At 44.4% G+C, this 24,543-nt stretch overlaps 1 protein-coding gene across 1 annotated transcript in view; it reads right to left on the bottom strand.

The window, feature by feature from the left end:
- Window positions 1-4,198: 4,198 nt before the first annotated feature.
- The window catches only part of LOC121585838 (brevican core protein-like), a 37,628-nt gene continuing 17,283 nt past the window's right edge, over window positions 4,199-24,543 (bottom strand). The window contains exons 2-14 of the mRNA XM_045226462.1: window positions 23,584-23,663; window positions 20,795-21,181; window positions 20,439-20,613; window positions 18,099-18,226; window positions 15,653-15,946; window positions 14,138-15,466; window positions 13,050-13,979; window positions 10,208-10,315; window positions 9,043-9,201; window positions 8,415-8,497; window positions 8,109-8,253; window positions 7,635-7,817; window positions 4,199-6,937 (exon numbers count right to left, since the gene is read on the bottom strand). Coding sequence (XP_045082397.1) covers window positions 6,810-6,937; window positions 7,635-7,817; window positions 8,109-8,253; window positions 8,415-8,497; window positions 9,043-9,201; window positions 10,208-10,315; window positions 13,050-13,979; window positions 14,138-15,466; window positions 15,653-15,946; window positions 18,099-18,226; window positions 20,439-20,613; window positions 20,795-21,181; window positions 23,584-23,663 — 4,129 coding nt within the window. The 3' untranslated portion in view covers window positions 4,199-6,809. The remainder of the gene's footprint in view (window positions 6,938-7,634; window positions 7,818-8,108; window positions 8,254-8,414; window positions 8,498-9,042; window positions 9,202-10,207; window positions 10,316-13,049; window positions 13,980-14,137; window positions 15,467-15,652; window positions 15,947-18,098; window positions 18,227-20,438; window positions 20,614-20,794; window positions 21,182-23,583; window positions 23,664-24,543) is intronic.

The raw sequence follows: 24,543 nt of genomic DNA, 5'->3' as shown, positions 1-24,543 counted from the left end.
CAGTGGTTGGAGTTTGCCAATTACGCACGACCGATACACGGTCTACCTCTATCTCCACACCAGACGCGGACAACCGATAACCCAAAAAGGAGACGGACTCCTGGAAGAACAGGCATTTCTCTGCCTTGACATACAAGTCATGCTCCAACAGTCTTCTCAACACTCGGCGCACCAGGGCTACATGCTCGGCTCGTGTAGAAGAGTACACTAGGATGTCGTCGATGTACACTATTACACCCTGCCCATGCATGTCCCTGGAAAATCTCGTCAACAAAGGATTGGAAGACTGAAGGAGCATTCATTAACCCGTATGGCATGACGAGATACTCGTAATGACCCGAGGTGGTGCTAAATGCTGTTTTCCATTCATCCCCCCTCCCTAATGCGCACCAGATTGTACGCGCTCCTGAGATCCAACTTTGTGAAGAACTGCGCTCCGCGTAATGATTCCGTCATAGTCGCAATCAGTGGAAGTGGGTAACTGTACTTAACTGTGATCTGATTGAGACTACGGTAATCAATACACGGGCGCAATCCCCCGTCCTTCTTCTTCACAAAGAAGAAACTAGAGGAAACCGGGGAAGTGGAGGACCGTATGTATCCCTGTGCCAAGGACTCGGCTATGTAAGTCTCCATAGCCGCTGTCTCCTCTTGAGACAGGGGATACACACGACTCCGTGGAAGAGCCGCTCCTGTTTGGAGATTTATCGCACAGTCCCCCTGTCTATGAGGAGGTAGCCGTGTTGCCCCTCGATTTGCTGAACACAAGTGCTAAGTCCTCATACTCAGGGGGAATGCGCAGTGCTGGCACTTGGTTCGGACTCTCTACCGAGGGTCGCCCCTACGGAAACACCTAGACATCTCCCTACACACTGGGCAGACCACTCCATAAGAGCCCTCTGTTGCCACGCAATGGTAGGATCATGGGTGCTTAACCAGGGAAGCCCCAACACCACGGGGGTACGCAGGAGAGTCAATCAGATAAAACTGAATGATCTCCTCATGACCCCCTGCGTCGTCATCGTCAGTGGTGCTGTGACCTCCTGATCAGGCCCGACCCCAACGGCCGGCTGTCTAAGGCGTGGACAGGAAATGGAGCTTCTACCGGCCGAAGGGGAATTCCTAACCTACAACAAAATGCCCGATCAATAAAGTTCCCAGCTGCGCCTGAATCTACTAGCGCCTTATGCTGGGAATGAGGTGCCACCTGTGGAAATCTCACAGGAATACTCATGTGACCAACAGAAAGCTCTGGGTAAGTGGGGCGCCTACTCACCTGAAATGACTCCCCAGTGCGTGACCTGTTGTCCCCTCTCCCAGGAGACCCTCCCCAGCACCTGGCCGTGGTGTGTCCTCCACGACCACAGTTGGTGCAGGGGATGGCCCCCTCGGGTTCTCTCTCCTCCTCTCTCTTGCGCCAGCACCCCGAGCTCCATGGGAATCGGCTCGGAGGTGCTGGAGGGTGGAATGGACGACCCCCACTCGGGACGTCCGCGGGTAGCCAGCAGGGTGTCTAGACGGATGGAAATGTCCACCAACTGGTCGAACAACAGGTTGATGTCCCTGCAGGCCAGCTCACGACGAACGTCCTCTCGTAGGCTACACCGGTAGTGGTCGATGAGGGCCCTCTCATTCCACCCCGCATCCGCCGCTAGCGTCCGGAACTCCAGTGCGAACTCCTGTGCGCTCCTCTTCCCCTGTCGGAGGTGGAACAGACGCTCTCCCGCCGCTTTCCCCTCAGGTGGATGATCGAAGACAGCCCTGAAGCGGCGGGAGAACTCCGCGTAGGTGATGGTAGCGGCGTCTATTCCCCTCCATTCGGCGTTGGCCCACTCCAACGCCTTGCCGGATAGACAGGAGATGAGGGCGGAGACGCTCCGTATCCCGAGGGCGCCGGGTGTATGGTGGCCAGGTAGAGTTCCACCTGCAGGAGGAATCCCTGACACCCGGCTGCAGAACCGTCATATGCCCTCGGGAGCGAGAGCCGAATGCCACTGGGTTCCGGTGCTGAGAGAGGAGGACTGGCCGTTGGTGATGGGATGGTGTAAGAGTGCGTGGGCACCTCTCGAGTCACCAACCGGCGCAGAGTGTTGGACACCTCGTCCATGGCGGCCCCAAGTTGCCGGATCATGGTGTCTTGGTAGCTGATCCGGTCTTCCAGGGATTCGGGTGCCGCCGCTGTTCCTGCTGACTCCATAGTTTAGGTGTGTTGTTCTGTCAGTAGTTCCGATGTGGATGTGGTGGAGGAGTCAGGCGCAGGACACAGAGGATACGTCCAAAATACTTTAATAGTCCAAAGAGCAACAAACAAAACACGACCTCGAAAACAGACGGAGGCAAGGCAATTACGCAAACACGCGTAAACAATAATCCCAAACATAGACAGAGTGCAGACACGCAGCTCTGCACGACAGGCAGAAAATAACAACACACAATCAGACTAATGCAAAACAAGGAACTTATAAGACAAGTAATCAACACACAAATGGACACAGGTGTAAAAGACAGACAAAAGCAATCACACTACGAAACATAGAGCGGTGGCAGCTAGTACTCCGGGGATGGCGAACGCCGAAGCCTGCCCGAACCAGGAGGAGGAGCAGTCTCGGCAGAATCCGTGACATCAGCCATGTCAGCTATGGTTTTTGAAAAGGCAGTAAATGAGGCTGAATGAACTGTTTCACTGCCAGACACGGCTCCGCTGATAGCCAGGTGTAGAGGCACAGATCTGGGGAAGGGTACCAAAAAATGTCTGCAGCATTGAAGGTCCCCAAGAACACAGTGGCCTCCATCATTCTTAAATGGAAGAATTTTGGAACCACCAAGACTCTTCCTAGAGCTGGCCGCCATGCCAAACTGAGCAATCAAGGGAGAAGTGCCTTGGTCAGGGAGTAAGCTGAACCCGATGGTCACTCTGACAGAGCTCCAGAGTTCTTCCGTGGAGATGGGAGAACCTTCCAGAAGGACAACCATCTCTGCAGCACTCCACCAATCAGGCCTTTATGGTAGAGTGGCCAGACGGAAGCCCCTCCTCAGTAAAAGGCACATGACAGCCCGCTTGGAGTTTGCCAAAAGGCATCTAAAGGACTCTCAGACCATGAGAAACAAGATTCTGGTCTGATGAAACCAAGATTGAATTCTTTGGCCTGAATGCCAAGCATCACATCTGGAGGAAACTTGGCACCATCCCTGCGGTGAAGCATGGTGGTGGCAGCATCATGCTGTGGGGATGTTTTTCAGCGGCAGGGACTGGGAGACTAGTCAGGATCGAGGGAAAGATGAACGGAACAAAGTACACAGAGATCCTTGATGAAAACCTGCTCCAGATCGCTCAGGACCTCAGACTAGGGCGAAGGTTCACCTTCCAACAGGACAACGACCCTAAGCACACAGCCAAGACAACGCAGGAGTGGCTTCAGGACAAGTCTCTGAATGTCATTGAGTGGCCCGGCCAGAGCCCAGACTTGAACCTGATTGAACATCTCTGGAGAGACCTGAAAATAGCTGTGCAGCAACGCTCCCTATCCAACCTGACAGAGCTTGAGAGGATCTGCAGAGAATAATGGGAGAAACTCCCCAAATACATGTGTGCCAAGCTTGTAGCATCATACCCAAGAAGACTCAAGGCTGTAATCGCTGCCAAAGGTGCTTCAACAAAGTACTGAGTAAAGGTTCTGAATACTTAAGTAAATGTGATATTTCTGTTTTATTTGTTTATACATTTGAAAATTTTTCTAAAAACCTGTTTTTGCTTTGTCATTATGGGGTATTGTGTGTAGATTAATGGGGGGGGTGGAAACAATTAAATCAATTTTTTAGAATAAGGCTGTAACGTAACAAAATGTAGAAAAAGCCAAGGAGTCTGAATACTTTCCGAACGCACTGTGCATGCTAAAATCTGCACTGTGTCAGGACGATTTTTTTGGGATACCGATTATCCTCATTATGGGAGAGCAGCTTGTCTAGGTAACACACTGTTACTTTAGCTCTGTCAGTGCCATATATAGTACGCAGATGCATGAGTTTATAGGCATTTCTAAAAAAATAAATTGGGGGGATACAACCTCTGGATACAGTTTTCATCATCACCTGGACTGTTAAATTAAATTAAATTAAAATTGCACCTGAACCTCTGACTCAATCTCAACTGTTGATTGTCCACACCAACTAAATAGGTACACAAACAGTCACAGAAACGTTCAAATTGTATTGGTTTATAAAGGAACAGTATTACTGTAAAAGATGCCTATAAAAACAGAAACAAATAAAGAACAAACAAATAACATTTCTGATAATGGCTGTGTGGTTAATACTCATTAATTTCTTGCTTTATTCTAAAAAAAAAACTTTATTACAACATAAAGATTTTCATAGAACTGTGTCAGTAAAATGTAGGGCATCTATCAGAGGGAAGAGTGGACAGTAATTAAACCATACTTTAGACAAAATCAAAATATTTGATAAGTACTGTAATGGCATTGTCACCATGGTAAAATATTTGATAAGTACTGTAATGGCATTGTCACCATGGTAAAATATTTTGCATGCTACTCACTCACCCTAGTCTTTTTCACCCCAAAATAATTCTGACCACTGTGTGAAATGTAAATCCTACTTCGATAATGGAATTGACTTTATAAACAAGCTTTGTTTGGAGTTGTTTTATTTTTTTACATCCTGCTGCACAAACGTGCCATTTTGATTCTTAATGATTTAAAAAATAAAACGTACTTCATGTAGGTATAATAAGCAAGGGAGTTAGCACCATTTTTCATATAAAGTCTGTTGATGACAAAAGTTTAAGGCGGCTTATGGTTGTGAAATGGTTGAGATGGAAATAATGCTGAGTTCAAGAGTTGATATGGGTTCCTAAGAGCACAGGGATTCCAAACCAACCATTGCTTCTATTCCAAAGACTTTGTTAAGTCACTTCGTGGATCTGAAAGATTTGGATTGGTATCAGCAATGTGGTAATAGCCACACCTAGCGCTCTGGTAGGCTTGGTGGAGTTCCCACCATATTGCGTACACTTATCCAGTCCTTTTAGTTTTATGAAGGGGACTCATAAAGACCATATGGGTAGTGACGTGGGACAGGTTGAGTTGGATCACAGAGTCAACACTCAACCAGACATCCCTATAATGACTCACCTGTCCTGCAGTGTACTCAATAAGATGAAAGGTTCAAAACATTGCCGGTAGAACTATTACTAATAGAACTACAGTCGTTCCCAAGTCTACAGGCATACCAACATGGTCTCAGGGCAATTGGTATTAATCTGTACGTAAATATGTGACACTCAATTTAGTATTATACGTTACGATACATTATAAATCAAATAGTGGTCGTACAATATCATATGAATTAGAGGACGTACAGTATCATACGTCTTACCCGGTCGTACAATAGCATACAAATTGGATGATGTAACTTATCATATGTCTTGGAGGACATATAGTATTGGAGGTCTTTGTCTGAGACCAGGTTGCTTGTTGCACTGTAACAACAAAGGAGAATTACAGGGACAATTTAAGTTGGCGGTTAGGGGAACAAACAACAAAGATTAGGAGAACTAAAATGACAAAGGTTAGGTAAATTTACATAGCAGGTGAATTGGGTTAACTTTAGAATAAGGGTTAGGGGAAAGGTTAGCTAAAATGCTACAGATATCCCCGACGCGATTCGAACATGCCACCTTTGGATTGCTAGACTGTAGGGATCATACCTCTTGGAGGTGCTCAGAAATACAAAAGTATATTTTGTATGACTCTGAGGTCAGGCTGGGCAATCATATCTATTCTACACAATACATTTCTAACTGAGCGTTCTGTAACGTTGCACCCTCCTGAACAAACCCCAGGTAATCCTTAGCTGATGGAATATGAATGGAATTGCAAACAGACCAGCTGTTGTTGAAAATATTATGGGTGAATTTATAAAGTTGATTTGCCAATAATAGTCAATAAGCAATGATTGAGAACTAACATGATAAATTATGCAGATGAGACCACTGAACACCGTTAGTGTGCTGAGGCCTGTTTAAAACCAGCAAGAGACCTTGCCCTACATATGACGCCGCACATTGAATGCAATGGCATCCTAGATAACTACAATGTGGAGCCCGAAAAGTCCATAGGCTTACCTGTTTCCAAATATCATTTTACTGAAGGCACATCTACAATACGTAACTCCTTGTCCATCCTTCTGGATTGTCCAATGTGTGGATATCTTTAAAGAAACCGTCTGAATCAAACCGGCACCAGACCGGCACCAGACTTCACCTGTGATAGACAGCGCTCAAGACGAGCTACCGCATATCCTTCCACTATCTATCTACCACAGCTGGAGTTAGGTGCCGGTTTGGAGAAAAGTTTATTTACAGATATCCACACATTATACAATCCGGACAAGGAGTTACTGATTATAGATATGCCTCAGTGATAGGATTTTCGGAAAGCCTAAGGTCTTTTCACGGAATATGTTCCGGGTTCCGCATTCTAGCGTTCTAGGACACCATTGCAATTCATGGCATCCTATGTAGGGCTACAAGAGACCCTCACGCCCAGGCTATCCCAACAACAGATTCAGATCGATGTGCATTTGGGAGGAGAGAAGGAAAGTAAGAGGTTATGCCTGACTGACCCTGTGTCCCAGTACTCTTTCCTTGTCTCCTTTCCTTCAACCCAGTACTCTTTCCTTGTCTCCTTTCCTTCAAGATCACCCTATTGCCTTCACCTGTTCAGCCATTTCAGATCTCTGGTCTATGAGGAAAGGAAACTCTTGAAGTGTACTGGGACATGGTATGGAATTTAAATGTTCCACTTGATGTCCCGGTATTGAAGCGGTTCCTTTGTTGTTTGTGATTCCTCTTCAGCCAGCTCCTGGCTTCCTGTGGTTGGTGATGTTACTCCTACTGTCTGTGCTGTGCTTCCTGCCCCTGAAAGGAAACCCCCAGCACAAAGTTGAAAATAAAGACTTCTGACAAATCTGTTGGATAAAAAGGCAATGTCATACGTACATCACTTTCATACGTCTATCTTGTTCCTCCCACATAATCTCCAGAGTGAGGACACCGTCTGATTTAGATGCTAGTGTTCTGGGTTGTCTTTGCCTGCTGCTGTGGCATTGCCTTGACTTAGGATGGGACTCAATGAAAGGCACATTTCGACAAGGGCACAACACAGTCGACATTGCGCCTTCTACAGGCAATTCCCTGACAGTCGTTTAGATTGCATTCACAGTAAACGCTGCGAATGTTGGCTCAAGTGTAAACTACCTTTAAATGTCAAGTGCAGTGTGCTTGTCGACAACGCGACTTTGATTGAATCCCGGCCTTGAACCCAATGATATATCTTATCCTCCAGAGCTAAAGCAGATTCAGCAACTCCCCACTACAGAACAACAACTAATGTTTAGGTTGAAATCTCGGTCTCCAATCTTAAGCATCTCCTTAATTCTTCAAAAGATGATTCTTCAGTACTTCATTAGTGAGGCAGATTCTTGCTGACAGTCCATCACGAGAGATTAACTGTATCTCAATAACTGCTCTTGGGTCATATTTAGCAATATTAGAAATGTAATGGAACATGGTCATGAATTAGCGATAGGTGGGCGGGTCATAGAACTGTTCATACCAGGGATGCAGAGGATCTGGGGCTCCTCCCACTTGCCTCCTGGCAGGCACTTGACCAGAGGGTTTTGTCTCTGCTGGAAGCCCTGGGCACAGTAGTAGCGCACAACCGCGTCTGTCTCGTACCTCTGGCGAATTTTGCCAAACGCAGATGCGTTCCGGACTTTGGGGGGAGGTCCACATGAAGCTGTGGGAGGAGTTACAAAGACTGTAGGTGATAATGTCTTCTATATTCAAAAATAATTTTAATGAAAAGTTGAAAGATTATTTGTCCTATGTACACATTCAACACAGCTAAGTTTCGGGCATTACAATAGTTTGGGACTGTATTGAATGTGTGCATTAAACATCTACTACTGCTTCTATATACCTAAGTTACATCAATATAATCTATTGCACAGAGGTAGTTACAGGTACAGTATGTAAAGGAACTGGTAGATCGGTGCTTGTTTATAGTAACATAATATCCATTACTCACAGGTGTCTTTCTTGCAGGTGTAGGCCAGGTGGTAGTTGCAGGGCACGTCACTCCAGCGCCCAGCATCATGCCATACCATCACCACACAGTCCTCTCCAGACAGGAAGTAACTGTCAGGCTGGCCCCTGTACCAGTTCTCATAGAGCTGTGAAGACAAGGTGAGAGACACAGAGCTGTAGTAGTGTATAAGCATGGGAGCTAATGTCTTGTGTCATGTGTTCTTGTGTCTGTGTAGCTGCATGTCATCATGTGGACAGGTTTTGACCCAGTACTTTTTCTATGTTAAACAAATCTGTCTGGACTCACCAATGGGTTACCATCGGACCAGTGGAAATCCCCCTCGATGGTCTTGTCGTTCAATCCAGTCCACTGATACTCCTTATAGTTATCTGCGAATAGAAAAATACATTTTATTTGCTTTTCAAGTAGTAGGCCTATCACTTCTCTAACAAGTTATACAGTAGACCTTTGTCTTTGTGCTTCCACTGCGAATATCAACAACTCTGCCAGGGTTTGTATTGCCAAATGACTGGGTTTGAAGTTACTTGGAGGTAATATGGCCACATAATGTAGAACATGCTAAAGCTGCCCCCATTACTTCCATTGTTTTTTTTATAATGTCAGCAGTTGGTGACAGTGGCTGAGTACACAGTCTGTCACTCAGGTTAAAGGTAAGTGTGCTTATAACTTATTATGTAATTTTGGTGAACTACCTCTTTAATCACCCAGATTACTATTAGCATGTAGCACTTACGCACATCAGGGTCAATGGCATGACATTTGTCGTTCCTATGCTAATAAATAGCACACATAAACCCTTGAGAGCTAGCTACTGTATTTCCAATGTATTAATGTGCAGTAAAGTAGCCTATCAGTGAAAGAGAAAAGGTGGAGTATGAAGTTTGGTGGCTCGCTGTCACTACTCCCAGCGTACTGTTAATGAAGTCCTGCTCCTCAGGGGTCATGATTGATGCCAGGTGGCCCCCCACCATGCGACAGTGCTGCTCCGCCACCTCCCAGCTCAGCCGCTGGTTGAAGTGCTTGTAGCAGTTCCCATGGAACTTCTGCCAGCCCACCTCACACTGCTCCAGATCTAAGAGACAGAATGAGAGGGAGGGAGGGAGGGAGGGATTTACTAGATGTAATTATTTAATTTGAATGATAAAGAGGGAAAGGTAAGATTTGTTGAGCTTTTCTGACCATTCAACAAGAAAGAGAGAGAAGGGTTGGTATTGATGAAAAACAATGAGGTGATCCAAACGAAACTACCTTAAAGACCTTGGCTGGGATTCAATCATGCATTGTCGACAAATGCAATGCACTTGACTTTTGAAGGAAATTGTTTAAGCTTGAGCCGACCTTCAAAGTGTTGACATGAATTTGATCTCCACGAATGTCAGGAAAATGGCCTTTGATTGAATCCTTGCCTTACTCTGTAACTAGATGATTCTAACCCACAAAGACAGTTTCCCTGATTAACTGAGCATATGGATCCATGAGGTTCATCCATCTAAAGAACACTTCTCATCTCACCTGCTTTCGATTTCTATGTTCTCATCCCTAAATCTGTGTGACAGGGACACAGTGGCATAGCAAGCAGGTCTCAAAGAAAACGCTGCGTCAGACTGAACTGAAGGGGACAATGGTTCCAAAAGCAAGGTTTTGTCCTCTTTGAACAAGGTGGGTCTTTGAGTTTGATAGGCTCTTAAAGCCACAGTGTGTAAGATTTCTGTTTTATTGATTTTGAGCTATTAACAGTACTACTAGACTAGTTATTAATAGACGAGTACTACAAAACTAGACTAGTAGAACTGTCTTACCTTATAATAACACAAAATAACAAAAAAATGAAGGACCTGTTACTTAATTGTTTATGTTTTGGCCGCATATATGTTTTTACTTCTTTATTGTGAAGATGACTGGTACGTGGCTCCACTCATCGGAGCCTGACTTCTTCTGCTTCAGCACATACAAATCCAAAAGTATTTTTACTGAATGTGGTGGTGCATTACTACAGTATTCTGCCATCTGGTGGATTATAACACTGCTTAATAGCACTCAATTATGGAAGTACTGTAACAGCCGAATGAGGAGCTCACCTGTCTGACAGAGGTCACCTCCATAGCTGGGCAAACAGAGGCATTTGGTGCTCCCGCCCATCTCAACGCAGGTGCCGCCGTTGGCACAGGGGTCCTCCAGACAGGCAACTGAAACACAGCAAGAGGCCAGTCCTGCCAGCTCTGATAACCATATGCAGTATGTCTAATAATGTTGTAATACTAATAGTAAATAATAAAGTTGTACTGTAGTACAAATAACAGAATGATAATATCATACAATTATAGCCTAGTGTGTAGAAAGCAGATGCAGCAAAGAGGATAAAGAGAACAAAGTGGTTAAAATATGAGTATGATGATAAAATAGTTGAAGACAGAGGAGAAAAAGCAAGGTTGGTAAAGGTCTGTAAGGCTGCAGAATAAGGTGCTTTATCTCCTGCCCGAATAATGCTCCATTAACTCAGTTTGACCATAGTCCTTGTCATGTTCGCTGAAGATATCACGGTAACCTTGAACGATTCCCCCACTATTCCCCAGGTCAAGTAATTATTAACTCTCAGGGTAATTCCGCCCTCTTCTGGCGAGGATGAGTAAGCCATTTCTATCACCTACAATTATGATGATGATTTCAGTGTTGTAATAATTAGGGAATTTGTAGTACTGTCTTTATCTGCGATTGATTACCTAGAATTAACCTCTCATTATGTTTTCCATCGGGTATACATTTTGCATGTATCTCTGTGTAGATATAGTTATATTTTGGTCCGGAACATATTACCAAAGTACAGTGTTAAGTTTGCTGATAATTGTAAAAATGAACTATGACACATTATGGATGCCTCATACCTTATAGTGGTATTTCTGAAATCTACTGTAAATGTAACCTGGGCTGGAACCAGAAGTGAGAGAGTGAGACTTAGACCTCAGACCATTTGGTATGAAAATGTGTCCAAACACCAATATAAGAACACCAAAAATAATCTAATTGAATGTATCACATAGCCTCTTGTGTCAGACTGGATGGAGCACACACCTATCAGACAAGAATACCTACCCATTTTCCTTTCCTTTTGATGAACATGCAATTAGCCAGTAGATGGCACCAAAGTTCACATATTGTGTTGATACAACTCACTCACAAGGCCTGTGTCTGGCGTCACCTGTGTCGGGAAAGCTTGAGGTAGAAATTGTCCTTAACTGCAATTGTAGGATCTGATTACCCTACCCCCTATTTTATCCATTGGGCCATAAAAAAATATCAGATGCTGTGTCAGTGGTTAGGGCAACTTCTACCTAATCTGTCAGGAAAGTAATGCACCAGTGAAACTCTTACAAAAAAAGATTGCAGTTTTGAAACTGCAATAAAAGTGCAGTAACTGCAGTCGACTGTGGTATTTTGGTAGCAGTAATAGCAGAATAACTGTAGTTACACTGCAATAGTACTGCAGTAAAAAAATACGGTATTATTTTGGACGCAGTATTTTGTAGCGTACTTTTTCGTAAGTGGAAAGTAAACCGAAAAATAAAGGCCATGTCCTCTCATTTCGATTTTCACCTTTAATGGTTATGTCTCTGTGTAAAAGCACATTTACTAAAATGAGATGGACAATGTAGCATTTTATACAATTCTGTGCAAGTTATCCAACAGGCTGGTTTATGGTCTGTTTGCTTAATGGTTTTATGGATTGTGCCATCCTGTATGAGTTAATTCCTTAGAGGAGAACACACACATGTTTAAAGATCAACCCATGCTGTTAGCTGTGCTTGTGAGATGCTGGTTCTGACTCTCCATCTATACAATCACAATCTGCAAAGACCCATTTTAGATTAGATGACATGGCACTAAACATGCCACACTGATGTCACTTTAGCGTCAAACAATAAACCAGCCTCAATAGTTTCCATTTTGCATTTAGCAACTCTTACTCATTACAAATGTTTAACATTTTTGGAAGAAACTATGATCAGACTGCCATCTAGGAGGTCATTGTCATTCTTCAAATGGTATGTCCTGTTACACTGGGAGATTGATCGCGTTACAGACATTTGCACCCCAAATTACAAATATTCTGATAGATGTAATTTACATATCTACAAGAAACATTCCATTATTGTGGTTATAAAAGTGACATTCTGTGCTATACAATCTACTATAGACTAACTCAATAGCTGCGGAGTTAGTTTAAAAAGGTGCTGATGTTTTCTAATTCGGATACTGTCCCTCTATTAAATCAGTAATATCTGTAATCTTTACCAATAACATGTCAGTGGTGTTGCATTTGGGAATCAGTGCTGTTACATTCAGAGTTAGTGGCGTTACAATGCAAGGACAAATATTTGTCCGGTTGAATAACACTGTTTTTTTGTCTCTTGGAATTGTGCTCAAATTAATATGGGCCCCTGGTAAGAGGAAATTGACTGTTTGAATGCTGAAACATTCAAGATGGTGAAGTTGCAAGTTGGACATCAGTCTTGCAGGAAGAATAGGAGGAGACAAACAAGCATTGCAATTCTCTTTCACAGAAATGGTGTGTCCGGGCAATACAGTACTTCACAGAAGTCAATCTCTGAGAAAAACATGATGCACAGCAAGACTGGTTTGCTTGACAAATGGTAAAAGGGAGTTGTCCCATATATCTGTCAAATCTCAATTCTTGGGGATCACAAGAAGCAGGGTGCTCTTTATGGGGGAGGGAGGGGAAGGAGGGTGAGTGGGCTGCTGAGACAAACAGTGAGACAGAAGAAGAGGAGCCGTTGGGAGGGTGGTGGTTTGCAGAAAATAGAGCAAGGCAGCTTGGGGTGGGAGTGACCGGGGTTTAGTGCATCACCGTGCTGAGCAGCAAGAGGAGGGCGGTTAGGCTGGTTAGGGTGGCTCGAGTGTTACCTGAAATCTTCCTGGCACTGCCCACGGCAACCCTCTCATTGGGCAAGATGAGCAGGGTGGGTGGCTGGGTGAGGCCGAATTCCAGATCCAACCGGCCCTGATCCACGGGGGGCATTAGAGCCATCACCCTCTTAGATGTTTCTGGGGGACCTTGTGTGGTGGAGGTGGTGGGGCTCCAGGTCTGTGTGGCCCACTCTGTGGATGTGTACATGGTGGATGTGGACATGGTGGCAGCGGTGGGATCCGTACTTGAGGTGGACAAGGAGTCTGACCCAAACAGATCAGGTTCTGCTGAGGAGTCTGGAAGCTCTGTCTGGGAAGAGGTGGAAGGGGGTTCCCCGCTGTATTCAAGGTCGTCCTGAGACTCTTGGGGTGCAGAGGTGGTGCGGTGCAGATCCCAGCTGGATGTTTGCGACTCAAGGGGGAAGACGGTAACTTTTTCTCCCAGGGATGGTTCATCAGTGCCTGGCTCATGTCCACTTCCGTCTTCTTCAGGGCCCGTGGTTGTGGGATCCATCTCTATTCTGGACATGATTGTTGTTTGATAGCCCATAGTGGTAAACTCGACAGGCAGCTGGGAGATGGTGGAGAGGTCTGGAGACTCGTTAGTGGCTATGCCCTCTCCAGACCCCAGGTGCTCATCATCAGACTCCACTGGTGCCAGCTCCACTTCTTCTGAAGGTACCAATCTCTCTGGATTGATGATACCCTCAAAATCTAGACTGGTGCTGCCTTCCGGCCTAGCGGAGGAAGTTCCATGGGAGGTTACTTGTGGATGGCCTACGGTGGAGTATACATCCAGTCCCAGCTCCTCAGAATGATCCAGTCCAGATGAGATGCTGCTTGAATGCGTAACCCCTGTCTGCTCCTCACTGGGGATGCTGGTGGATCTGCCTGTGTGGATTCCCTGATGGACACCTAGTTCTATCTCTGTAAAGAAGGTACAATAAACATTTTTGTTGCATGATTATCAAGTTCTACACAGCTCTACAATGACAAAGTAAATAGAGTTAGGAGTAACATCATGCCATGTATCATAAAGTTATAGCCCTAAGTACTTGAGGAATTGGCTCCCACATTGGCCATACCTTGGGACACATCTCCAGATCCATCCAGGGGCGACCACACTGAGGTTGCCTTTGCATGGGGGGAGAGGGTAGACCAGGCTGGGCGGGGATCAAGCTCTCCCGGGGACTTGGTCAAGATGGATGTCTCCTCAGGCTCTCCCACGATCACCTCTTTGTGTCTTCTCTCTGCGGTAGGTTCACGTGCCTCGGTAGCATTCTCTATGGGGTCAAAGGCCATTGTGGTAGTCTCTTTTGTATTCTCCCGATGACTCTGGTTACCTCCTGTTGTGCTGTAGTTGGCTTCCACTTGATCCAACTCAAGGTTGGTCTCTGGCATCGGCTGAAAGTGCTTGGAAGATCCTGACTGTTGGTAGTCAGGTTCCTCCGGGTTCATCTCTGGCATCGGCTGGTAATGTCTGTGTGGCTCGTAGGACAGCTCTGGGAATTCTGGGGTTGTTTCCAGCACGGGCTGGTAGAGACTGGAGTTGCCTTCGTGGAGGGAGTCTAGCACGCTAGAGGTGCTGGGTAGTGAAGTAGAATGAAGGGAGTGATAGTCTCGTTCGTGGAGGGAGTCTGGCTCACTGGAGGTGTTGGGTAGTGAACTAGAATTCTCGGAGTGATAGTCTCCTTCGTGGAGGGAGTCTGGCTCACTGGAGGTGCTGGGTAGTGAAGTAGAATGCTGGGAGTGATAGTCTCCTTTGTGGAGGGAGTCTGGCTCACTGGAGGTGTTGGGTATTGAACTAGAATTCTGGGAGTGATAGTCTCCTTCGTGGAGGGAGTCTGGCTCACTGGAGGTGTTGGGTAGTGAACTAGAATTCTGGGAGTGATAGTCTCCTTCGTGGAGGGAGTCTGGCTCACTGGAGGTGCTGGGTATTGAACTAGAATTCTGGGAATGATAGTCTCTTTCGTGTAGGGATTCTGGCTCACTGGAGGTGCTGGGTAGTGAAGTTGAATTCTGGGAGTCATAGTCTCCTTCGTGGAGAGAGTCTGGCTCACTGATGGTGCTGGATAGTGAAGTAGCATGTTGGGAGTGGTAGTTTTCTTCTACAGGAAGTGAAGTCTCATCAAAGGGCTGGAGGAGGTCCTGGGTGGAGGCTGTATGGGTGAGGGGGACCTCTGTGCTTGACAGGGCAGTAGGGGGAGTCCCCTCCAGGTCCTCCCGAGCAGGAGCTGACTGGAAGACGGGGAGGGATTCCAGGACACTCTGGGCCTCTCGCTCCACTTGCTCCGGATCCTGGCTCAGACGGAGCTCCTCAGCAGGCTCCATAAGAATGACAATATCTTGTCCGATGTCCTCTGGCTCAGTGGCCATGTAGTCCATGGGGGCATCAGTGTGAGGATTCCCAGTACCTGAGAAGAACAGGGGGTAGACAGGAGACTCAGGGAGATAGTTTTATCTCCATTCATTACACAAACGCATTATCTGCATAACACCACAACAGAATCCATGGAAGCATGCAATCCGACAAATCTCTTGCAATAATAAAACCTATATTATCTATTTTACAATTAATTAGTCCAGTACAAGACTCAGACCTCTGAAACAGTAAACATCATGACGGCTGGATGATTCAGGGAAGCCTGTCTGGTTGCTGTAGCGATACAGGGTCTTGACCCCTGCCTGAGGCCCACCACAGTGCTCCCTAGGGATGATGATGGGGTAGCGCACACTGCCATCAGACAGCCAGCCAGGGTTGCAGCGGTCCAAACCCTTGCTCCACGCCATGTACAGCTGCCCTGTGGTAGCCAGCTCTGCCCCTTCCTTCTCGCAGTAAGCCCGAGCCTCGTCCAATGACAGCTGCTGAGGGGCAGAGCCATGGAATACCTCCCCTACACAAAAAGTGTCATGTGTTAGACTCCTAATGGGAATTAGATTCCAAACGCTTGTCCTAGATCCTTCATTTCCCTGCAGTATCTGGAAGAATACAAAAGGCTGAACACATGAGCGAATGAGACCTTGGTTGGGAAATTGACTTTGAATGTTAAAAATGTATTGTACCTGTCCTTGGAGGGAAAGTACTGTCAATGTCTAAAGTGTATGCTGTTTAAATACTAATGATCTGACTGATCTAAATTGTGTACTCTGCCCACTAGCTAAAAACCGTCCACGCCTGTAACTTAAAGGGATAGTTCACCCAAATTACAAAATGATATATTGGTTTCCTTGCCCTGTAAGTAGTCTATGGTCAAGGTATGACAGCAATCCATGCTTTAGTTTAGTTTCCTTGGCACTGTTACCACATCCTAACGTTTTAGCATTTGTGGCACAAATCCCATTCAAGAAATGGGACCGATATTAGCATTTTTTGCACATCATGTCCAAATAATCCGAAAGTATCTAAAATTGTGAAGCTCACAAAGTCATTTATAGATAATTTGAACATTATGCGTGAAAAATGCTAATATCGGTCCCAATGCTTGAATGGTGCCACAAAGGCTAAATGCTAAAACGTTAGCATGTGGAAACAGTACCAGGGAATCTAAATCAAAGCATGGATTGCTGTCATACCTTGTTCATAGACTGTTTGCAGGGTAAGGAAACCAATATGTCATTTTGTAATTTGGGTGAACTATCCTTTTAAGGAGACCTAACACAGTAATTTGATAGAGTGCCTTCAGAACACATGATAACTGTGGGAAATTATTATCTTATATTTTAGATGTGCTGTTAGCTTAATAAGAAAGCATTAATGATTAAACATAAAAGGTTTGTGCTGTACTGATATAGATTGTTTAACCTAACAAGCTGTGATTAATGTGAGGAATGTTAAGGAGTAGGATGAGACAGACTTGTGTTTCTCACATACACACACACTGCCTCTTTGTTGAACCGTCCAAGGACGTAGGTACAAAGAGTATAGTTAGGGTGGGAAAGTACAGGGAAACTGTGTCTATGGGTGCTGACTCGGGACAAGTTGTGGAGATAACAATTAATGCCTGGCAACAGTGAAGCGCCTGGGACCAGCCTGTGCGCCAACAATAGGCTGAGTAAGTCTAAACCACGCTCAGTCTCTACTCTGATAGGCCAGCAGGGAGCGGGAACTATCTCTGTCAGAGTATTTAAAGAAGAACTCATAACAATGGACCAGTTCTCTGACTGCCCTGTGTGGTTTTTCAGTGGACCCGTATATACGAACATCATATTTACCATTGAAGTGTTTTGCATTAATTAAAATACTAGTCTATTTTAGAAGACGTGTATTGACCTCTTTTTGTTCCAATACCAGATTTGAATTGACGCAACTTATCATAACATATAATGAAAAAGCATCTGAATTGGCAAAATTACATAGACTACACTGAGTAAACAAAACACTTTCCTAATATTGAGTTGCACCCCCCTTTTGCCCTCAGAACAGACTCAATTCGTCAGGGCATGGACTCTACAAGGTGTTGAAAGCGTTCCACAGGGATGCTGGCCCATGTTGACTCCAATGATTCCCACAGTTGTGTCAAGTTAGCTGGATGTCCTTTGGGTGGTGGACCATTCTTGATGCACAGGGGAAACTGTTGAGCGTGGAAAAAAAACAGCAGCAGTTTGAGTTCTTGACACACTCAAAATGGTGCGCCTGGCACCTACTAACATACCCCATTCAAAGGCACTTAAATCTTTTGTCTTGCCCATTCACCCTCTGAATGGCACACATACACAATCCATATCTCAATTGTCTCAAGGCTTAAAAATCCTTCTTTAACCTGCCTCCTTCCCTTCATCTACACTGATTGAAGTGGATTTAACAAGTGATATCAATAAGGGATCATAGCTTTCACCTATATTCACCTGGTCAGTCTATTTCATGGAAGGAGCAGGTGTCCTTAATATTTTGTCCATTATGATTTTTGATGCAATGTCACAAACTTACAAACAAACGTTATTGCTCTGTAGAATCACATGTACATCCTTTTTTACAGGGAGCTATTCACACTGTCACTATTCACACTGCTTTTTACGATAAGCTATTCACAAGTTGTTGTTTTTTACCATCAATATGCTCCACATAACAATACACATCAAACAGCTCCTCTGATTCCAGCGTCCCATAGTTCCTCACTCCCGGGCGGCCATCCATGTCACCATAGCAACCTTCCCGGGGAACTTGGATTGGATATCTGCGGAATAGGTGCAAGAACTGAAAATATTTGTATTTCCTGTGAATAGAAAACATTGTAAAAACTAACTGATAGGTGAGGGGCCTCAGTCATTGTTGTCTAATCTGTTAGCAGGAATTGTGTGTGTGTGTTGGGAACATGGACCAAATGCAGTCCCTATCTTACACATGTAAGCCATGACAATACACATGAGGAAATCTAGCATATTTAACACCAGGACTAGAGTGAGTACGAGGAGACTGATTCAGCTGCCATCAGGTCAACACACATTCTGCCAGAAAAGGGCAACAGCTGGTGCATGAAATACAGTGGCTTGCTTAAGTATTCACCCCCCTTGGCATTTTTCCTATTTTGTTGCCTTACAACCTGGAATTTAAATGGATTTTTGGGGGGTTTGCATCATTTGTATGAAAAATGTATACACTCACTAACTGTAAGTCGCTCTGGATAAGAGTGTCTGCTAAATGACTAAAATGTTTTTTTAAAAATGATTTACACAACATGCCTACCACTTTGAAGATGCAAAATATTTTTTATTGTGAAACAAACAAGAAATAAGACAAAAAAACAGAAAACTTGAGCGTGCATAACTATTCACCCCCCGAAAGTCAATACTTTGTAGAGCCACCTTTTGCAGCAATTCCAGCTGAAAGTCTCTTGGGGTATGTCTCTATAAGCGTGGCACATCTAGCCACTGGGATTTCCGCCCATTCTTCAAGGCAAAACTGCTCCAGCTCCTTCAAGTTGGATGGGTTCCACTGGTGTACAGCAATCTTTAAGTCATACCACATATTCTCAATTGGATTGAGGTCTGGGCTTTGACTAGGCCATTCCAAGACATTTAAATGTTTCCCCTTAAACCACTCAAGTGTTGCTTTAGCAGTATGCTTAGGGTCATTGTCCTGCTGGAAGGTGAACCTCCGTCCCAGTCTCAAATCACTGGAAGACAGAAACAGGTTTCCCTCAAGAATTTCCCTGTATTTAGCGCCATCCATCATTCCTTCAATTCTGACCAGTTTCCCAGTCCCTGCCGATGACAAACATCCCCACAGCATGATGCTGCCACCACCATGCTTCACTGTGGGGATGGTGTTCTCGGGGTGATGAGAGGTGTTGGGTTTGCGCCAGACATAGCGTTTTCCTTGATGGCCAAAAAGCTCAATTTTAGTCTCATCTTACCAGAGTACCTTCTTCCATATGTTTGGGGAGTCTCCCACATGCCTTTTGGCGTTCTTTTGTTCTTTAAGCAATGGCTCTTTTCTGGCCAATCTTCCGTAAAGCCCAGCTCTGTGGAGTGTACGGCTTAAAGTGGCCCTATGGACAGATACTCCAAACTCCGCTGTGGAGCTTTGCAGCTCCTTCAGGGTTATCTTTGATCTCTTTGTTGCCTCTCTGATTAATGCCCTCCTTGCCTGGTCTGTGAGTTTTGGTGGGCGGCCCTCTCTTGGCAGGTTTGTCTATTTGTTAATAATGGATTCAATGGTGCTCCATGGGATGTTCAAAGTTTCTGATATTTTTTATAACCCAAACCTGATCTGTACTTCTCCACATTTTTGTCCCTGACCTGTTTGGAGAGCTCCTTGGTCTTCATTGTGCCACTTGCTTGGTGGTGCCCCTTGCTTAGTGGTGTTGCAGACTCTGGGGCCTTTCAGAACAGGTGTATATATACTGAGATCATGTGACATATCATGTGACACTTAGATTGCACACAGGTGGACTCAATTTAACTAATTATGTGACTTCTGAAGGTAATTGGTTGCACCAAATCTTATTTAGGGGCTTCATAGCAAAGGTGGTGAATACATATGCACGCACCACTTTTCCGTTATTTATTTTTTATAATTTTTTGAAACAAGTTATTTTTTTACATTTCACTTCAGCAATTTGGACTGTTTTATGTATGTCCATTACATGAAATCCAAATAAAAATCCATTTAAATTACAGGTTGTAATGCAACAAAATAGGAAAAACGGCAAGGGGGATGAATACTTTTGCAAGGCACTGTAGTATTACATACCACACAGTGGGCCAAATTCAAAACCCCAGTAGCCTATTAGATGTGTGAATTAGCTCACTGCTGTCGGTCATCACTCTATAACCTTGGCACCTCAGCACTTTCCCGTTAATAACTCAGGTAGTCAAAACAATGTCTAGCACCTTTAAGAAATGTGTCTTTGTATTATAGGTCATGTTGTGGATACTGGGGTTTACCTGACAGATTGGTCAGCGAGCCAGCCGGCGTCACACTGCTCATAGCCATCGTAATAGGCTGCCAAAAGCTGGTCGGGAGTAGCGATGTGTGCCCCAATGCCCTCGCACGCCCTCTGGGCCTCACTGAACGAAAACGCATAGCGGCCAGAGGCGTGTCTGTAGTGGAAGACCACACCTACATGCACACGCATGTGCACAAACACAAACATAGACGCACAGAGAAATATGGACAGGCTCAAATACACAATATGTGGTAAAAACTGGAAGAAACAATATTAAGCTGTTTGACAAATAAAAAAACTCACAAAAATTCACAATGACTCCTACAACCTTAAAAATCCCTCTCCCTCTGTTACCTTTGACCTTGATCTGTGTGAAGTCACTGGCATCGTCCAGGCCCTGCTGCACCTCGCAGCGGTAGTGCCCCGTGTCGCTTGAGCGCAGCTCACCCAACCACAGGGAGAGGTCCTCGGGCGAGTCTGCAAAGTTGACCAGGGAAGCTCGTTCTCTGTAGGCCTCGTTGACCTTCACCCTTTGACCCCGCGCCACCAGGATCTCTGTCTCCTCCTGCTCCCCCTCATGCAACACGCTCCACTTGACCCGGGGTGGGATTGTGGGCGTGGAGGATGAGGGGGGCCCAGGGGACAGGGACACCAGACAGGGGATTGTGATGGAGCCTCCCAGGTGTGCAGCGGAGATGGGGGTTGTCTTGGAGATGGTTACCTGGAGTTGTCGGTTGTCGTCTAGGTCAGGTAGTAGAGATACAGTCAGTAAACAATGCTGACTGAGTAAGTGGCCGGCTATTGACCTCTAGTGGTGGTGGTGAATAATGCATTTTGGGGACAATCTTCAAGATTTGCAGCAATGGTTAAATTCCACGGATGAGTACAATTTTTGGCAAAAAAATTCCATGATCACGGAATGGCGGAAAACTAAATGCTTTAATCAGGTACATGTTGAATATATAGAAATATATATTATACATAATCCATGTTTATCTTAACTACACCTCCATGTTTATCTTAACTACACCTAAGTTCTACTAAGTTGTAGAACACCTACTCATTCAATGGTTTTTCTTTTTTTAAACTATTTTTTACATTGTAGAATAATAGTGAAGACATCAAAACTATGAAATAACACATATTGAATCATGTAGTAACCAAAAAGGTGTTAAACAAATCAAAATATATTTTATATTTGAGATTCTTCAAGTAGCCACCCTTTGCCGTAATGACAGCTTTGCACACTCTTGGCATTCTCTCAACCAGCTTCATGAGATAGTCACCTGGAATGCATTTGAATTAACAAGTGTGCCTTCTTAAAAGTTAATTTGTGGAATTTATTTCCTTCTTAATGCATTTGAGCCAATCAGTTGTGTTGTGACAAGGTAGGGGGGGTATACAGAAGACAGCCCTATTGGGTAAAAGACCAAGTCCATATTATGGCAAGAACATCTCAAATAAGCAAAGAGATATGACAGTCCATCATTACTTTAAGACATGAAGGTCAGTCAATACGAACAATTTCAAGAACTTTGAACGTTTCTTCAAGTGCAGTCTCAAAAACCATCAAGCGCTATGATGAAACTGGCTCTCATGAGGACCGCCACAGGAATGGAAGACCCAGAGTTACCTCTGCTTCAGAGGATACATTCATTAGAGTTACCAGCCTCAGAAATTGCAGCCCAAATAAATGCTTCACAGAGTTGAAGTAACAGACACATCTCAACATCAACTGTTCACAGGAGACTGTGTGAATCAGGCCTTCATGTTCGAATTGCTGCAAAGAAACCACTACTAAAGGACCCCAATAAGAAGAAGAGACTTGCTTGGGCCATGAAACACGAGCAATGGACATTAGACCGGTGGAAATGTGTCCAAATTGGAGAGTCCAAATTTGAGATTTTTGTAAGACACGGTGTGGTTGAAAGGATGATTTCCCACCGTAAAGCATGGAGGAGGAGGTGTGATGGTGTGGGGGTGCATTGCTGGTGACACTGTCTGTGATTTATTTAGAATTCAAGGCACACTTAACCAGCATGGCTACCACAGCATTCTGCAGCAATACGCCATCCCATCTGGTTTGCACTTAATGGGACTATCATTTCTTTTTCAATAGGGCAATGACCCAAAACACACCTCCAGGCTATGTAAGGGCTATTTTACCAAGAAGGAGAGTGATGGAGTGCTGCATCAGATGACCTGGCCTCCACAATCCCCCGATCTCAACCAAATTGAGATAGTTTGGGATGAGTCGGATGGCAGAGTGAAGGAAAAGCAGCCAACAAGTGCTCAGCATATGTGGGAACTCCTTCAAGACTGTTGGAAAAGCATTCCAGGTGAAGCTGGTTGAGAGAATGCCAAGAGTGTGCAAAGCTGTCATCAAGGCAAAGGGTGGCTATTTGAAGAATCTCAAATATAAAATATATTTTGATTTGTTTAACCCTTTTTTTGTTACTGCATGATTCCATATGTGTTATTTCATAGTTTTGATGTCTTCACTATTATTCTACAATGTAGAAAATAGTAAAAAAAAACAAAAAAAATTGAATGAGTAGGTGTTCTAAAACTTTTGACTGGTAGTGTTTCTCCAAACTGAAGCATAACAGCAACTACTATGCAGCAACTGAGGCTTTCAATTCTAGTTCATGAGGACCACTGGGCTGCTAAGGTTAAAGGGATGCTTTAGGTTGTTAGGCCTGTATCTACTTCCCCAGAGTCAGATGAAATTGTGGATACCATTTTTATGTCTCTGCGTCCAGTATGAAGGAAGTTTTAGGTAATTTCGCAAGCCAAAGCTAACTAGCGTTAGCACAATGACTGGAAGTCTACAGGAACAGCTATGGCTGGAAGTCTATATGAACAGCTAGCATACTAGCTGTTCCTGTAGACCTCCAGTCATTGCGCTAATGCTAGTTAGCAATCAGGCTAATGCTAGTTAGCAACTTATTTCAAACTGCACGCATAGACATAAAAATGGTATCCACAAGTTAATCTGACTCTGGGGAAGTACATAAAGGCCAAAATCCCAAAGTATCCCTTTAAAATAATAACAACCTGATCTCAAAATAAATATTTTAATGCAATTCCATGTCATCCCATTTAATAATAGTCCATCAAAAGACACTTTAGAAGATCTGTACCTTCTGAGTATCCTGTTTGGGCGGGGAAAGCCATGGTCAGATGGCAAACTGCGCACAGAAGGGGGAGGAACCTGACTGGTCTGTGGATCAGAGGTAGTGAGAGTGATATGGGGGGAAATGGGACATATTACATATACACCCTATGGCATATGCACCTTGTTTGTACATCATCGAAGAAACAATCTCTACTTCGCCAATTGGTTACAGTATTATTTTAAAGCTTATTTTACTCCTACATTATATACCCTCTATGATTTGAGTGTCGATAAGAACAGAGGGGGCAGAGATCAATGAATGATGAGTATTCAAATGTTAGATCAATGCCAGAGGGTAAACAAGTAGATTGAAGGAGATAAACAGGGTCAAACAGATCAATAGAGAGATATAGTGGTGAAATAGAGGATGATGAGATTGAAAGTGTAGTTGATGAAGAGATTAGGGGAAAGCACATGAGGAAAATGTGTGCGGAGGACAGAAAATAGACCATTTATGGGAATAAAGTAAAGACTAAACGGTCTCAATTCAATAAAATAAAAAGATCAGGGGCTTTGAAAAGCCTAATACGGAACACAGAGGCATGGGAGGAGCAGTAGCTTGGCCCCCAAAAAGGAATCCGGTGGCAAATCCACATCTGACCGCAACCGATTCATCACCTCCATGAGCAAATTACATGTCTGCTTAGCCCAGGGCTGCCTGCCAGTGCTCCTTCACCAGTCTGGCCCTGTTATTAGCTCAGCAGGCATGGCAGGCCGCTCTCACTGACCTCAAACAAACTCAAAGAATCGGCCACGATGGAAAAGCAAGGGAACATAAACATCTACATCACACAAATAAGGGCAGAGGCATTTCTGAGTGAGTACGTTTCAAGAAAGTTAACTGAACAAAGATTTTACCTCACGCAAAAGACAGCAGAAGTAGGCTTACTTTTTGCCTACTTTTAATATTTTTCAAAATACTTTT

This window comes from Coregonus clupeaformis, chromosome 17 (assembly GCF_020615455.1).
Source record: "Coregonus clupeaformis isolate EN_2021a chromosome 17, ASM2061545v1, whole genome shotgun sequence".
NCBI lineage: Eukaryota > Metazoa > Chordata > Actinopteri > Salmoniformes > Salmonidae > Coregonus > Coregonus clupeaformis.
This window is presented reverse-complemented; position numbering and strand designations above follow the sequence as displayed.